The sequence below is a fragment of the Drosophila serrata genome, unplaced genomic scaffold (assembly GCF_035046125.1).
Source record: "Drosophila serrata isolate PLE 108 unplaced genomic scaffold, ASM3504612v1 contig_189, whole genome shotgun sequence".
NCBI classification, from domain to species: domain Eukaryota; kingdom Metazoa; phylum Arthropoda; class Insecta; order Diptera; family Drosophilidae; genus Drosophila; species Drosophila serrata.
Window position 1 is genome coordinate 95,734 of NW_028257087.1, and position 15,314 is coordinate 111,047.

Below are 15,314 nucleotides of genomic sequence, written 5' to 3' on the forward strand. Positions count from 1 at the left end.
TTTGATTGAGCGATTTATTCATTGGCATCGTAAACACGAATGGCCAAAGGTTCCCTCGAATCGCGCTCCATAAACTGTTTTTTATATCTGATTCCGATAAATGGTCAAGAAAGCAATCGCAAGCAGTTCATTAGGTTCTCAGGCACAGAACCAAAATGTCACCAGTGGCCTTGCTACTTTTCCTGCTGACGCTTGGAGGAATCACCTCCTCCGGCTGGACCATTCGTGTCAAGGGAAACGCCACCGGAGTGGGTGTATACAAGGATCAGAGGGTCATTGGTGGTGAAGCGGCTCCGGAGGGTTTCGCTCCTTATCAGATCTCCCTGCAGGGCCTCTCCGGTGCCCACTCCTGCGGTGGAGCCATCATCGCCGAGCAATGGGTCCTCACCGCCGCCCATTGCGTGGTCAATGCCAATATCGCGTTTCTGGTGGTGGTCACTGGCACCAATCAGTACAATAAACCAGGTGGCAGGTACTTCCTCCAGGCTATCCACATCCACTGCAACTATGACAGGCCAGAGATGCACAATGATATCGCCCTCCTGCATCTGAAGGTACCGATTGTGTGGAACGAACGCACCCAGCCCATTCCCACGGCCAAGATGCCCATGAAGCCAGGTGATGAGGTTGTACTCACCGGCTGGGGCTCTACGGTTCTTTGGGGCATCGCTCCCATCGATCTCCAGGTGGTGTATCTACGCTATGTGCCACATCTAGAGTGCCTGGGACTTTTAAGCAACGATCCTGCCTGCGATGTGGGTCACATTTGCACCTTTTCGCGGCAGGGCGAGGGATCTTGCCATGGTGACTCTGGCGGACCGCTGGTCAGCAATGGCTACCTGGTGGGTTTGGTCAACTGGGGCTGGCCATGTGCCACTGGAGCGCCGGTAAGTTCGTTTTTAGTTCAGGTTTTTGTGGGGAAAATCTTTTTCTACAAAATCTTTACCTGTCTGCTAGTTCATTTGTCTGATAAATAGTAACTACAGTTCCTATTCCTTATTTAACTTATTTACATAACTTCCCTGAAATATAAGTAAGCAAATCTATTCTGGTATCATTTATAACTCCCAGTCTGATAACATAGAAAAACCAACTCATGGCCTTTAAAATATGTCTGATATTAATACCATATAATGGTATCCAAAAGTAGACCAAGTAATAACTAAACTAGCAAGCCTTTAGAACCTTACCATTTTCCAGTTTACATATTCCTATAAATTACAGGATGTCCATGCCAACATCTTGTTCTATGTGGATTGGATGCGCAACATCATGAGTGGCAATGTGAAATGCGGAGGCTTCAGCACCAGGCAGGTCTAGGAGTTCCGTATTCCACTTGAGGCTATCGTTGTCCATAAAATTGGACAGTTTATAAGGCAACGATAAACTGTGGCCCTCGATAAGACCCAATGAAACTCATTAATAAAGTTTTGATAGCGATGAAAGTGGCTTTTAGTGTTCAGTACGTGGCCAAAACCCTTAAGATGAAGCTGTTCCAAGTTGGCGTCTTGCTCCTCCTGCTGCTCCAGTCCCCGAATCCTGGCCAGGCCAAGCGTCTGGTTGGACCCCATCCAACGGGTCTGGCGGGCAGGATTAAGGGTGGTCAGGATGCCGAGATTGGATTTGCTCCCTACCAAGTCTCCCTGCAGCCCGTAGTGGGTGCCCACAACTGTGGCGGAGCCATCCTCAACGAACAATGGATCATAACTGCTGGACACTGCGTGGAGACCTTCACACCCGCCCTGGTCAACGTGGTCACCGGTACCAATAAGTGGGAAGAGCCGGGAGCGGTATACTACACCTCTGAGATCCACATGCATTGCATGTACGATAAACCCTATATGCACAACGACATCGCTTTGGTGAAGCTTACCCAGAACATCACCTTTAATGAGCTAACGCAACCCATTGATCTTCCCAATGGCCCACTGCGTCCTGGTGACGAGATTGTGCTCACAGGCTGGGGATCTGAGGAACCGTATGGCAGCTCCATGGAGAACCTGCAGAAGCTGACCATGGGCTTTGTGCCCTTCGATGAGTGTTACGATATCTTCAATCAGACCACCAGCATGGGAGTGGGACACATTTGCACCTTTTCGCAGGAGGGCGAGGGCACCTGCCATGGCGACTCCGGCGGTCCGTTGGTCAGCAATGGGCGGCTGGTGGGCGTGGTCAACTGGGGAAGACCCTGCGGAGTGGGATTTCCCGATGTCCAGGCGAATGTGTACTACTATCTGGATTGGATTCGTAGCAAGATTAGCGGCAACAACAAGTGCTACTATTGAGAAGGTTTTGTGTTGATTAATTAAATTACAAGCCTTAAATGTTGCTTATTAAATACATGGATTTGTAAAAAAATAAAAAAAAGATTTGATTAAATATGGATTTAAATTTGAATGGAATATTCTTAGTTATTAGTATTGGTCATTCGTTTTTAAATTACATGGAAGTGATAAAAAAGTTAAGGCCTTTTTCTGACTTAGCCTGTTTATTGTCTTTTTTAAACCTTTAATAAGTCTTTTTCTGTTCAAATATAATTTATAACGAAACTTAATTGCTTCTAGATTGGAAGGCAAATTAATATTTTATTTAATATTTACTTAATTGCTTCTAGATTGGAAGGCAAATTAATATTATATTTAATCTTTATTGCAAATGTTTTTCAAATATCAAATATTTATTCTGCATTCAATATTAATAAATAGTACAAAATTATATGGAAAATATTATATGTAAAAAAAAAGTTATCTAACCAAATTTCAAAGAGGATAAAATATAGTTTATATCTTTAAAACATATATATTTATAGATTGGTTTTCAAATTAAAGATAACTAATCTCAAATATAGTTTTGAAAAACATCGATGGAACGTAAGCGTAATATTTGTTCAAGGGAGAATATATTTACTTTTAAAAGAAATATTTTTTGAGTTTTAATCAAAACTCCAAACTAACTCCAAAATAGTTTTAAAAAGTATTATACGATATATCCTGTAAGCAAAACCTTTATTCTCTGTGAAATGATTAAGCATGTGACAAGGTATATTTAATTTTATCCTAGAAATTAATCAAAATCGTTATCATTTCCTAATCTTCCAAAGTAATCTGTAGTCATCACAGCTCCCAACTTACTCTTCACGGATAATTGCTGGCATAGCAATCGCAATTGCTGCTGCAGGTTTCGGAGATCATGCGCCTGATCCAGTCCAGATAGTAGTGTACAGAGGCATGGCTGTCCGGAACACCGGTGGCGCATGGATAACCCCAGTTGACCAGGCCATAGAGCACACCATTCTGGGTCAGAGGACCGCCGGAGTCTCCGTGACAGGAACCCTGGCCACCGGTCGTCAGGGTGCACACATGGCAGGGTCCATTGAAGGGATCATTGTTCAAGAGCTCCTGGCACTTCGGGTACTCCACATACGTGAGAGAGGCCTTCTGCAGGACATCGGGAGTGTCGCCCCAGAGCTCCGTGGAACCCCAGCCGGTGAGAATCAGTTCCGTGCCATTTTTCAGCGGTTCCGTTGGCAGCTTTGCCGCCTCCGTGTACTCATTAAACTTAATGGTGTCGTTTAGCTTGAGCAGGGCAATATCGTTGTGGTAATCCGGACTGTTGTAATTGCAGTGTACCCAGTACTCCTCCACAAAGTACAGAGCATCCGGCTTCCCCCATCGCACCGTACCGGTGGCCACTCTCAGATAGGGAGGATTATAGCCATAGACGCAGTGCGCCGCCGTCAGGGCAAAGCGTTCGTTGATGATGGCTCCACCGCACATGTGGTCACCGTACATGCCCTGCAGTGAGATCTGGTACTTGGCCTCACCCAGTGCCGCATCCTCGCCGTTGATCACGCGATTCTGATAGGTAACTCCACCCGCCTGCATGATCCTCGCCAGCTGCTCCTCGCTGAGCTGGGCCTGGCGAATGGCATTGCTGGAATGGCTGCACCAGGTCAGCAGGATCACAAGGATCACAGTCGCAGATAGACCGCGGCGCAACATTATTGGTCGAAAGTGCTTGAAGAACGTTTTTAGACCAATTAAACCTGCATGTGAGTCGTGATTTTCCTTTTATACTTGCCAAAAATCGTTTCAATATCGTAAGCGGTGTAGAGTTTTATCGTAAATCGGTTTCGATGTTCCCGCAAGTTGTATCTATGCCATAAAGTCTGGCCATGCCATAAAATGATATAGACGTACTCTGATTATAAATGATTTGTGAAGGGGGCAATCAGTATCCGAGCGGAGGGAAGGGATCGTCCACTGGACATTGACACGATATATTTTCACAAAATATACAAAAAACAGGGTACACCCACAAGGATTACCTGGATTATATTATTAAGAGAAGATAAAGGGTGTTAAACATTAAAAACATTAATATGTTTAAGATAAAAAATCATATACGAAGACATTAGCATAATTAAAATAAAGTAAACAATTATTGAATTTTATTCCAAAGTTCTAAAAATTCAAAACCGAGTTTTGTATAAAAATCTGGCATTAATTTTGTTTTAAAAAAATAATCATTTACAATATTAGTGAAATAAAAAGTACCATTCAAATCAGTTTATTTAATTTTTGTTTTTCCATTTTGCACTTTAGGATATACTTTTGTTAATTTTATATGAACAACCCGATGTAGAACCTAATTATCTCAGAACCCTTTCCTATTTTTAATCGCTTATATCTATATTTATCTCTTTTACTAAAATATTATTTATATTAATAATCTAAATTAATATTAAATAAAAATTCCCCAGAGTATGCACGCCTGTCTAAAGCATTACCATTCGACGGCCTCAGCAAACATAATATACAATTATCTGATATCATAAGCCTTTAATAAACAGATCCATAAAAGCCTAGATTGCCCACCTATTGACCACAGACCTGGGCCTTCGCCTTGTTCGTCGTCGAATGAGTAAGTGTACAATATTATCAACATGGTTTTTTCTTGGTTCAAGTAAAAATAAATATATATTTCGCAAATTCATGCCCCGGTCAGCAATATTCTTTACGATCTCCTTTACGTGACCCTGTTCTTGCAGCCCGATCGAGTCCTGCGGATCCAATCCTGATAGTACACAGTGTTGGCGAACCTGAAGGGAAAGGCAGTTATAATATTTATAAACTATTTACAGTAGCTTATATTAACTTACATGTCTGGCATGCCCACACCGCAGGGTCGTCCCCAGTTGACCAGACCCACCAGCTTGCCCTGCCACATAAGAGGTCCTCCCGAATCGCCAGAGCAGGAGCCCTCTCCTGCCTTTGTAAAGGTGCAGATGTGGCCAATGTCGATGCCGGTGTGATAATCCCAAGCCTTCCGACACTCCTCCTGATCGATGATGGTCAGGTTAAGGGTCTGCAGGAATTGCACCGTGGGCAGGCTATTCTCCGGAGCACCCCAACCCGTCAAAGTGGCCGTAGCTCCAACCGGAGGCTGCGCCGAGCTCAGCTCTACGATCTTCACGCGATCATTGAAGATAATGGATTCATTCAGATGAATCAAACCAATGTCATTGTTGTACAAATAAGGAACATCATACAGACAGTGGACCAAAGCCTCGTCGGGGAACAGAGTCTGGCCAGGACTCAGACGATCGTTGGTTCCAACTATAATCCGAAGATCGGCGAGGCCATAATCCAAGGCACAGTGTCCGGCGGTGAGTATCCATTCTTCATCGAGGATGACACCGCTGCAGATGTGCGTTCCCCAGGTGGTTTGGATGGACACCTGATAGGGTGCCACTCCATCCGGTGCCTCCTGGCCACCCACAATGCGATTGTCATACCTTTGGATTTTACGATCCCCTCGATTTAATGGCTGCTCCAGCCGCTTGCCGCAAGTGACGTCAATGGTGGTGGCCAGCAGAAGCAACCCACACACCACCAGAGACAGGGACAGAGGCCAGTGGAGACGGACAAGCACCATGACAGAGACTTCGACTTCAACTTGGACTTCAACTTGGACGTGGAGACGGTAATGGGGGACAGAGCTACGCGAATTAATGACCAGCAATGGAAAATTGTATGACCCAACTGGGCGTTTTTATATGGAATCACCATATAAACACAAATTTTATCGCTTTGCGGGGCTTTTGCCCACTCGGGTTTTTTCTACTGACCACCGAATCTTTATGGTCCTCGGGCCAGGTATCTTTATGGGTTTAAGGATAAAACCCAAACGGTATCAGCGGAATGTTCAATTGGAGCTGGTATACCGTCGTGGGCAAATCTCGGCGCTCTATAAATGCACCGAGCCGGCGGAGCAACTAGCTCATAATGCCGGAGACCCACTCGGCGAATGAATGCCACTTATCGCCTCCGTCCAGACCTCCATAAAAAGTCTGCTATCCAAAAGCTTGGCCAGGAAGCGATAAGATCTGAATGAATGAGGAGGTGTAATTTTAAGGTGGTCCGGTCGAGGGGTTTTAGTTTCGATTGCACAGAGCCATGAGAACTTGGTGGAAATTTCCGGGACAGCTACTGCTGATTCTTCTTCTGGTGGTGGCTTCCTCGGAGGCGATGAGGATGCGTGGTGAGCCCATGCCGGGTCTCGCCAATGTCAACAGGCATCGCAATGGCCAGGAGGCAACCAATAGCCAACCTCAGGGACGTATCACTGGCGGCAACACAGCCTCCGAGGGCAGCTGGCCCTGGATTGCATCCATCCAGAATGTGTACTCCTATCACCTGTGCGGTGGCAGCATTATCGACAATCGGTGGATTCTGACCGCCGCCAGTTGTGTGACGGCTTTAAGGGCTCGCAACCTGCTGGTGGTCACCGGAACCAATGATTGGTGGAGTCTCAGTGCCAGTTACTACCTGGTGGATCAGATCCATGTGCATTGCAACTTTGACAAGCCATTGTATCACAATGACATTGCTTTGTTGCACTTGGCCGAGGACATTGTGTACGATGAGGTGACCCAAAATATCACCCTGGCGGACATTGATGAACTGGATGTGGGTGAGACTCTGACTTTTGCCGGCTGGGGTAGTACCGAAGCCATGGGCACCTATGACCGGTATCTGAAGGAATCCTCTGGCACTTATGTGTCCGTTGAGGAATGCAGTAATCTGTTGGGCAACACAGAGGATGTGGATCTGGGCCATGTCTGTGTCCAGATGCCGGTGGGCAAGGGTGCTTGTCATGGAGACACTGGTGGACCGCTGATTGATAGCCAGCAGCGATTGGTCGGACTTGGTAATTGGGGCGTGCCCTGCGGTCTTGGTCATCCGGTGAGTAGTCTGCTTTAATGTACCCCAACCAATGGCTAAATAATCACAATTATGGCCATTTATTTATTTAGGATGTTTATGCGAGAACTGCCTTCTACCACGATTGGATCCGTACCACCATGAACGGCTGTACAATCGCCTAGACATTGGCCACCTCTTATCGGTGCACTGAGAGAAAAATGCGATTTAAAGAAAGTTCAGCAAGTCTTGATTTCTTGCACATAGAAATCTTGAAGCTTTATTAAACGTTGTAATAAAAATGAGTTGGATTTTTATTTCAAGATTATTTCCTTATTTAACAGAAATTTATTTATGGCGTAAGCATGTGTCATTATGTTGATAGCCGTTGACAGAGATTATTTAGTTTTCAAATGGATTGAGTATCGCAATTATTTATTGTTTAATCCTTAATAATAAAACTTATTTATTATTCAATATCACAGAGTATTCTGAAGACTTGTTTCAAGCTATGGAAATAGTTTAAATAATTTGTTTGCAATAGTTTCCTGTATCTTTTATTAAGTACATTTAAATGTCATAAAATATATAGAAAAACAAACAAATAGTGAAGTAATTGTATATTAAATTAAAAAACCAAAAGCAGAGGATTAGATTGATACATTAATGAAAGATTTTATTTTCGTCTACTGAAAAGGTATATTTAATTAAATTAAAGTAATACCTATTTCTTATTAGAAAAAATGTTAATAAAAAGTTAATCTTAGTGGTTAATGGTTTTTGGCATTAAAAATTAGTCATTAGTTCCATTTCTGAATAAGTCGAGCAGATTAAAAACCCTGAAGTTACTATTTTATACAGAATTTTACTATAAATCTATAATCTGTAATTCATATTATTTGTATTACAACAACAATTATTTTATGCTTAATTCTCCTAAAAGATAAAAGCTTCTTTAAGATAATTAAATGATTTATATTTCTAGTAGTTATATTTCTAGAGGTTAGTAACTGCAGCTCATTAAGGTTATTTCTGATTTAATAACTATTTTCCCTTAGTGTACTTATCACTCATGATTTCTATGGCCGATTTATTAAGAGTTGAACGATTTTTACGAGGGGAGAGTTCTAGGTTTTTTCGCTTGGACTGACCATGATTGAGATTGCACAATTTTTTTATGATCAGCTTATTAATATCACGCCAGATATCTAATATCGTATGCCGAATATCGTATATCGAAGGTTAGCTGATTTTTAGCTGCACTTCGTTGCCATTAGTTCAACTTTAACAGCTCGTCCAAGATGTCTTACCAAATTCGAGCGGTCTCTCTGCTCGTCCTTGCCCTCGTCCTGCTCACAGTGTCCTTTTCGGAGGCAGGTTTTCGGCGTCGCGCCTTACCTGCAGGAGTAAGGGAAGCCGCAGGCTCCGCAAATAAGTTTAACTCTCGGATCGTAGGAGGAGAATTATCTGATGTGTCAGCAGCACCCTACCAAATTTCCCTACAGAATGCCATAGGGTAGGTGATATTAGATCCTTAAGATTAGAAAATATGGCCAAGGATTTTCTGAGATATCAAGTTTAGAGATTTTCAAACATATCTAACTTCTCCAATAAGTAATTTCTTTCTATCGATTTCTGCAGTAACCATGTCTGCGGTGGTGCCATCATTGCTGATCAATGGGTGGTCACCGCCGCCAGCTGTGTGGCTGGTTTGAGGACGAACAACATAAAGGTGGTGACCACCACATACAATGACTGGGGTGACGCTGGCTGGGAATACTCCGTGGAGAAGGTGGTGTCTCATTGCAACTTCGACAAGCCACTGTTCCACAATGACATTGCCCTGATCAAGACCCATGCCCTGTTCGATTACGATGAGGTGACCCAGAACATAACCACTACACCGCTGGAGGATCTGGTCGAGGGTGAAACCCTAACCATGTACGGATGGGGTAGCACTGAGATTGGCTCGGACTATGCCTGGCAGCTGCGACAATTGGATTTGACCTATGTGCCGACGGATAAGTGCAATGCCACCTTTGGTGGGGTCGGGGAGCTGGACGTAGGTCATCTTTGCGCTGTGGGACGAGTGGGAGCCGGAGCCTGTCATGGCGATTCCGGCGGAGCTCTGGTGGATGCCAAGGGACGACTGGTGGGTGTTGGAAACTGGGGCGTACCCTGCGGCTATGGTTTCCCCGATGTCTTTGCCCGACTGAGCTTCTACGACAGTTGGATTAAATCTACGATTAATGGATGTACCATTTCCTAAGCAATAAAATCACGTGAAATTTTGTTGTCAGTCTTTGGATTGCAAAGGAAGTTTCTCCTTAGAAACTGGCCAAAAATTATGTCAAAGTCCAAAGGCCTTGATTTAGATAGTAAACGAATGAAGTAATTGAATTGATTAATTGGGAAATCTTGATAATCCCCGTGCCAGACGTCTAGCTTTTGTTGTAATTAGGAGTGATAAGTGAATTGTCAAAAATGGTTAATAATTGCCATCATAAAAAGCAGGTGGAAGTGGGTTTTTCTTATGGGTTTTTAAAATAATACCCTGCTTTAGAAAAAATCTTATTTATATATTTTTTTTTATAGCTGAGAAGCAGAAGCTCAAAACTATAAATGTTGTGCTTGCCTTATCTCTATATTTATATAAATATTTGCGGTAAACACATCCGTACTTTTTTTATCTAAAACATTTTGTTTACCATAGGTTTCCCACAAATAATAAATACGGAAATAGCTTTCCTCAAGGGTATGCCTTCTTCCATATCTTTATGTAGTAGAAACCTTAGCAATTATTCCAGTTAAATTTCAAGTAAAGTTCCATTCCGATTGCTGCCCTATCGAACGACGACGTCTAAAGATCTCCTGCTGCGACCAAAGTCCGCCCACATTGCGTATGAGTAATGTTTTGGTAGTCGTGTGCTAGCCAGTTGTCTGTCATCATTCTCAGTCCGAATGGCTCGTAGAATTCCCCTTTATCAGCAGTCAGGGCTATGGTAATTGTCATTATCATAGCTTCCCTCGACTCTTATCCGCTTATCGCCAGAACCGCATTCGTAAGAAATACGAAACTCTCGGCATGATAAGGGGAAATTCGCATAGAACCCGAACCTCGACTATAAAAGCGATTTCAGGCACAAAATGTGAACAAACCGCTTACGGAAGTTGGAGACATCACAGCATTGAGAGAAATTTCTGAGAGAGACTTTATTAATCAATCAAAATGAAGTGGCTTCTATTGACCTGTGTCCTGGTGATCCTGTCATCGCAATGTTCGGCCCGTCAAGTGCCCGTGAAGCGCATCCCACAGCTGAACCATCATCTGGGCTATGTGAAGCCGGAGACTCGGGTTATTGGTGGCAGTGATGCCGCCGCTGGATTTGCCCCCTACCAGGTGTCCATCATGAACACCTTTGGAGAGCATGTGTGCGGTGGCAGTATCATTGCTCCCCATTACGTCGTCACTGCCGCCCACTGCCTGGAGTGGCCCATACAGTACCTGAAGATTGTAACTGGAACTCTGGATTATACCAAGCCAGGAGCGGAATATCTAGTGGATGGAGCCAAGATCCACTGTGGTCACGACAAGCCGGCGTATCACAATGACATTGCTTTGATACACACCGCCAAGCCGATTGTCTACAATGCTCTGACGCAGCCCATTAGGTTGGCCCCCAAGGGTAGTCTGCCCAAGGTCGGGGACAAGCTCACCCTCACCGGCTGGGGCAGCACCAAGACCTGGGGGCGCTATGCCACCCAGCTGCAGAAGATCGATCTGAAGTTCATCGCCCACTCCAACTGTGAGTCCCGCGTCCGCAATGTCAACTGGCTGAGCGAGGGTCATGTGTGCACCTTCACCCAGGAGGGACAGGGATCCTGCCATGGAGACTCCGGTGGTCCGCTGGTGGACGAGAACCAGAACCTGGTCGGTGTCGTCAACTGGGGCGAGGCCTGTGCCATTGGTTATCCCGATGTCTTTGCATCGGTGGCCTACTATGGCGATTGGATCGCACAGATGATGACGGAGGCGGGAACTGCCTGCTAAATATCACCCGAGAGGGGCAAAAGCCACAACGAACAAAAGTAGCCACTAAAAATTGGCATATATTTATGGACTATGGCCAAATGATCAAATTAGCCAGTAAATTTTATCACTCACATATCATATACTCGTATTTATGAACAAATAAAAAAAGGTGCAATAGCGCTTCAGTTTTAGATAAAAATCGTTTTATGTCTTGTTGTTTTCGGACACCTGCAAAGGAGTCTAATTTTGGAGGAGAGCCTCCAATCTTTCCTAGACTCTTTTCGAGAAATCCCCCACTTCAGGCTCCTTAGATAACTTACTTACCTGTCAGTCATTGCTTCGATCCATCATGATCGAGTTCCCAGAAATGACTCAGGTGCAAACTAGTCCATAAACAAACAAATTCGGAAGAAGTGTGACATCAGGAAAGTATACTTAACCCTAATCGAATTACTTAATAGAAATTAGATTAGGGAAGGTACTACTACGAAAGGGTTTTTTTTTTTTTTGTTAAAAAAACATGCATAATACTTCTAGTTGGTTCTCAGGAATACATGATTATAAACATGATTGTAAAGTTTATATAAAAAACAACACACTTAAAAAAAGCAATGGAAAAATTTCTACGCAACTAAGATAATGCCTTGGTAGTTAAAGAATTATTAGTTTTCCAAGTGAAAGATATATTATTTACAAAATATATTGATATTTGACCAGTAATTTAATAATAATACAATACAAAACATCACTTACTTAATGCATTAATATAAAAAAATTAGTGTATTTTATAAACTAAACTTAATCATACGGATGACAGAAAATATTGATACTTTATCGTTACTTGAAGCATGGAGAATATATTAATCTATATTTAAAAGTTGTCATATTTTATGTGCTTTATATATTTATTTTTATAAATTTATCAATTATAAGAATCATTTTTGGAATCGCTTTTCGATAGTATTTTTATCAACATATCTTTTTGGATATTCTCCTTAATGGATTTTTCTATTTTATACTTTATGTATGTAAATATTTTCCATTCTTTTAAGATCTTGATATTGATTTTATAGAACCTTATACTAGCAATAAAAATTGTCTAGACATCGCAGCGTATTTACCCCTTATTAGCACAACTTTTAGCTTATTTAAGAACCCATTTAATCAATTGATTTAAAGCTACTATTATGTAAATAAAGATTTATTTCCCAAGTAAACAAAACAAACTTATCAGTGTCTAACCTTGTGCTCTCAATACCAAGTGCCTTCTATCTATAAAAGAGGGTAGAGGGTTCCCAGCAGCCCAGTTGGGTTCCTAAAAATAGAATCAAAGGCTTAAGTACGTGACGGAATAACTAATTGCGAGAACTATTCCACCTATAAGTAGTAGTTCCGGAGTAAACTATTCCTTAGTTGGCTAAGTAAAAAGGCGTCATTATGTTATCCGTCCTGCTGCCACTGATCCTGTATAGCTCCTATGCCTCCAGCCAGATCCTCTATCCGCCGCAGTATACAACCAATAGGATTGTAGGAGGAGAGGATGCTGCCGATGGCGTGGCTCCCTACCAGATATCGCTCCAAGGAGCAGGAAGTGGCCTCCATTCCTGCGGCGGAGCAATCATCGATGAGCGCTGGATCATCACAGCGGCACACTGCACGCGGGGTAGGCAGGCTTCAGGATTTCGAGTCCTTACGGGCACCCAGGATCTGCACCAGAATGCCTCGAAATACTACTATCCGGACCAGATTGTGGAGCATTCTGACTATGCACCGCGGAAGTATCGCAACGATATAGCTCTGCTGCATCTGAACGAGTCAATTGTGTTTAATAATGCCACCCAGCCGGTGGAGTTGGATCATGAGGCACTGGTGCCTGGCTCAAGGCTGCTCCTCACAGGCTGGGGTACCCTATCATTGGGTGGAGAGGTTCCAGCTAGGCTCCAGAGTCTGGAGGTAACCTATGTGCCCTTTGAGCAGTGTCGTGCTGCCCATGACAATAGCACCCGGGTTGATATCGGTCATGTGTGCACATTTAATGACAAGGGACGTGGAGCTTGTCATGGTGATTCCGGGGGTCCTCTCGTGCACAATGGCAAACTGGTGGCTCTGGTCAACTGGGGCATGCCCTGCGCCAAGGGTTATCCAGGTGAGCCTTAGATGGAAGGGATTTTAAGAACAATAATTAATATGTTTTATGATTTTCCTTTAGATGCCCATGCCTCCATAGCTTATTATCACGACTTTATAAGGACTCACCTCAGTTTATCCAAGACTGATAGTCTTGATGAAAATCTAGAGGAAATGATGAAAAGAAAGAATTAAGGTTGGAAATGAGTTGGGTTCTTGGGTCTATGGGTTTTACCAAAGACAGTATAATCTTTAACTTTCCCCTGCTAAATCCAGAAAGCTTACATTTTAAATGAAATTTCTTTTAAAATACAACCCCTATTTAGAAACCAAAAAAATTAATATAGTTTACTTTTTTAACATTTCTTTTTTAATACGCAATTTGGTAACAAATATACTTAAAACTTAGGTGACTTCTTCTATGGGTATCCTTGGATCGATGACAGCTAACTAACTAGATCCTGGATGTGGCGAGCAATGAAGAATACTTAGAACTGGTTCGCGGGCAGATAATGATTGCCGATGGGACCACCGTTGCCGTTGCCGGCACCATTCTCCACAAATTGTCCCTCGGATGGCTGCTGCTGCTGGGTCTGCTCCTCCTCGTCCTCCTCCTGAGGGTCCAGAGATCCCACCACTGAGGTGATGGGAGCCACACCCTCGTCGGTGATGGTGGAGCTTCCTCCCAAAGTATCGTACTGCGACTGAATCTGCCGCTGGGCATTGAGAGCCTCCTCGGGAGTGCGATACTTGATGAAGAACACCTCCGGCTTGTTGATATGCTGTGGTGCCTCAGCGATGGCATCCTGCAGATCGGCTGCCGAGGTCTTCTTGGCCAGCACATAGACCACGGTCTTCTCCTGCTTCAGGCTCTTGGCGAGATTCAGAGCCGCGGCACGGTTGGTCTGCGCCGGTGTCTTGACGAATAGCACATTGTAGTGGTTACGTGGCTGCTGGGCCAACTGGTTGAGCTCGTCCTGCACCTCATCCTCGGACTCCTCGGGCGCCGAGTGAATGAAGAAGTTCTTGGTCACAATCGGACGCTTGGGAATCCTAACCCGTGGACGGGCCCGCCTCTGCTGCTGGATGGGAGCAGTCTGGAAGTTGACGGGGAAACCAGTGGGCATGGGGAAAGATCCGGTTGTGGGACGGGCCACAGGCTGTGCTGCCGGCTGCTGGTGATGGTACTGACCACTGGGTGGGAGGTAGGGCAGGGGAAGAGGTGGCAAGACCGGATGCGAGGAGTGCAACTGCTGCTGCTGCTGCTGAGCCTGCTGGAGCTGTTGGTTCAACAGGTGAGCCACCACAGGTGGCTGCTGCTGCAGCTGTTGCTGCTGGATGCGATAGTTGTAGCCCGCCTGGGTCAGACTGATGTCTGCCCGGCTGAGGGAGACGCACGTGGCCGCCATTAGAACCGTCTGGAAATGGGAAAAGATGCATTATAATCCTCTGTAGATGCACCGGGAATGTATATAATCCTCATAGATTCTGTTCTCTGTAAAGCGCAGACTAAAAGTATGCTATAGGACAGGACTAAAGCCCATTCAGGACACTAAGATAGATCTTATATGTTCCGAAATAGTAGATAATCCTTTGGAAACGCACCACAAAGATCTTCATGCTGTCGCTTGGTGGGTTTCTCTGTCTCTGCTGGTTAGCTGTCTGCTCCGGATGCTCCCTCTCGGTCTGTGTGTCTTGGAGCTGTGATGATGGCTTCTTCAGAGCTCAGTGCTTTTATACCCAAACTCGTTTATAATCGGAAGCAAGAGCAGCCAAACAAAGTTGCAACAGTTTGTGGGCCATAAAACACAAACAGCATTTGTTATGCATGGCGAAGATGTCGGATCTACATCCACAGTCACATTTACATCAACATTCATATGGTTGGGTGGCAAGTGGGCCATTGTATGGGATTTACAAGAGAGCTCCAAGCTAAGCGAGAGGTGGTC

General features: G+C 44.1%; 9 protein-coding genes across 10 annotated transcripts; 6 read left to right on the top strand and 3 right to left on the bottom strand.

Annotated features, from left to right (window-relative positions):
• Nucleotides 1–140: 140 nt before the first annotated feature.
• Nucleotides 141–1,445, top strand: LOC110188568 (chymotrypsin-2). Of its 2 annotated transcripts, none has more exons than XM_086829188.1 (2): nucleotides 141–887; nucleotides 1,201–1,445. In XM_086829188.1, exons 1-2 carry the CDS (start codon nucleotides 156–158, stop codon nucleotides 1,318–1,320), a joined length of 852 nt encoding a protein of 283 aa, XP_086685314.1. In that variant the 5' UTR covers nucleotides 141–155; the 3' UTR covers nucleotides 1,321–1,445. The 2 variants fall into 2 exon arrangements, with proteins under 2 accessions (XP_086685314.1, XP_020813987.2); XM_020958328.2 differs by having other exon boundaries at nucleotides 1,225–1,445.
• On the top strand, nucleotides 1,410–2,391 carry LOC110188331 (chymotrypsin-2). The gene has a single exon (XM_020958039.2). It carries the CDS (start codon nucleotides 1,410–1,412, stop codon nucleotides 2,283–2,285), a length of 876 nt encoding a protein of 291 aa, XP_020813698.2. The 3' UTR covers nucleotides 2,286–2,391.
• A 595-nt stretch (nucleotides 2,392–2,986) lies between these two features.
• LOC110188330 (chymotrypsin-2) lies at nucleotides 2,987–4,053 on the bottom strand. The gene has a single exon (XM_020958038.2). The coding sequence runs from the start codon at nucleotides 3,999–4,001 to the stop codon at nucleotides 3,135–3,137; it is 867 nt and encodes a 288-aa protein (XP_020813697.2). The 5' UTR covers nucleotides 4,002–4,053; the 3' UTR covers nucleotides 2,987–3,134.
• A 768-nt stretch (nucleotides 4,054–4,821) lies between these two features.
• On the bottom strand, nucleotides 4,822–6,359 carry LOC110188535 (chymotrypsin-2). Its single transcript, XM_020958282.2, has 2 exons — nucleotides 5,162–6,359; nucleotides 4,822–5,101 (listed from the first exon to the last, which is right to left on the bottom strand). The coding sequence occupies exons 1-2, from the start codon at nucleotides 5,935–5,937 to the stop codon at nucleotides 5,029–5,031; spliced, it is 849 nt and encodes a 282-aa protein (XP_020813941.2). The 5' UTR covers nucleotides 5,938–6,359; the 3' UTR covers nucleotides 4,822–5,028.
• A 99-nt stretch (nucleotides 6,360–6,458) lies between these two features.
• Nucleotides 6,459–7,522, top strand: LOC110188536 (chymotrypsin-2). The gene is made up of 2 exons (XM_020958283.2): nucleotides 6,459–7,247; nucleotides 7,319–7,522. The coding sequence occupies exons 1-2, from the start codon at nucleotides 6,459–6,461 to the stop codon at nucleotides 7,388–7,390; spliced, it is 861 nt and encodes a 286-aa protein (XP_020813942.2). The 3' UTR covers nucleotides 7,391–7,522.
• Nucleotides 7,523–8,486: 964 nt separating this feature from the next.
• On the top strand, nucleotides 8,487–9,497 carry LOC110188538 (chymotrypsin-2). Its single transcript, XM_020958285.2, has 2 exons — nucleotides 8,487–8,721; nucleotides 8,847–9,497. The coding sequence occupies exons 1-2, from the start codon at nucleotides 8,507–8,509 to the stop codon at nucleotides 9,472–9,474; spliced, it is 843 nt and encodes a 280-aa protein (XP_020813944.1). The 5' UTR covers nucleotides 8,487–8,506; the 3' UTR covers nucleotides 9,475–9,497.
• An 827-nt stretch (nucleotides 9,498–10,324) lies between these two features.
• Nucleotides 10,325–11,437, top strand: LOC110188465 (chymotrypsin-1). Its single transcript, XM_020958194.2, has one exon. It carries the CDS (start codon nucleotides 10,435–10,437, stop codon nucleotides 11,254–11,256), a length of 822 nt encoding a protein of 273 aa, XP_020813853.1. The 5' UTR covers nucleotides 10,325–10,434; the 3' UTR covers nucleotides 11,257–11,437.
• A 1,238-nt stretch (nucleotides 11,438–12,675) lies between these two features.
• On the top strand, nucleotides 12,676–13,560 carry LOC110188656 (chymotrypsin-2). Its single transcript, XM_020958434.2, has 2 exons — nucleotides 12,676–13,384; nucleotides 13,448–13,560. The coding sequence occupies exons 1-2, from the start codon at nucleotides 12,676–12,678 to the stop codon at nucleotides 13,558–13,560; spliced, it is 822 nt and encodes a 273-aa protein (XP_020814093.2).
• A 293-nt stretch (nucleotides 13,561–13,853) lies between these two features.
• Nucleotides 13,854–14,985, bottom strand: TwdlW (TweedleW). The gene is made up of 2 exons (XM_020958511.2): nucleotides 14,971–14,985; nucleotides 13,854–14,783 (listed from the first exon to the last, which is right to left on the bottom strand). Exons 1-2 carry the CDS (start codon nucleotides 14,983–14,985, stop codon nucleotides 13,854–13,856), a joined length of 945 nt encoding a protein of 314 aa, XP_020814170.2.
• Nucleotides 14,986–15,314: the final 329 nt, after the last annotated feature.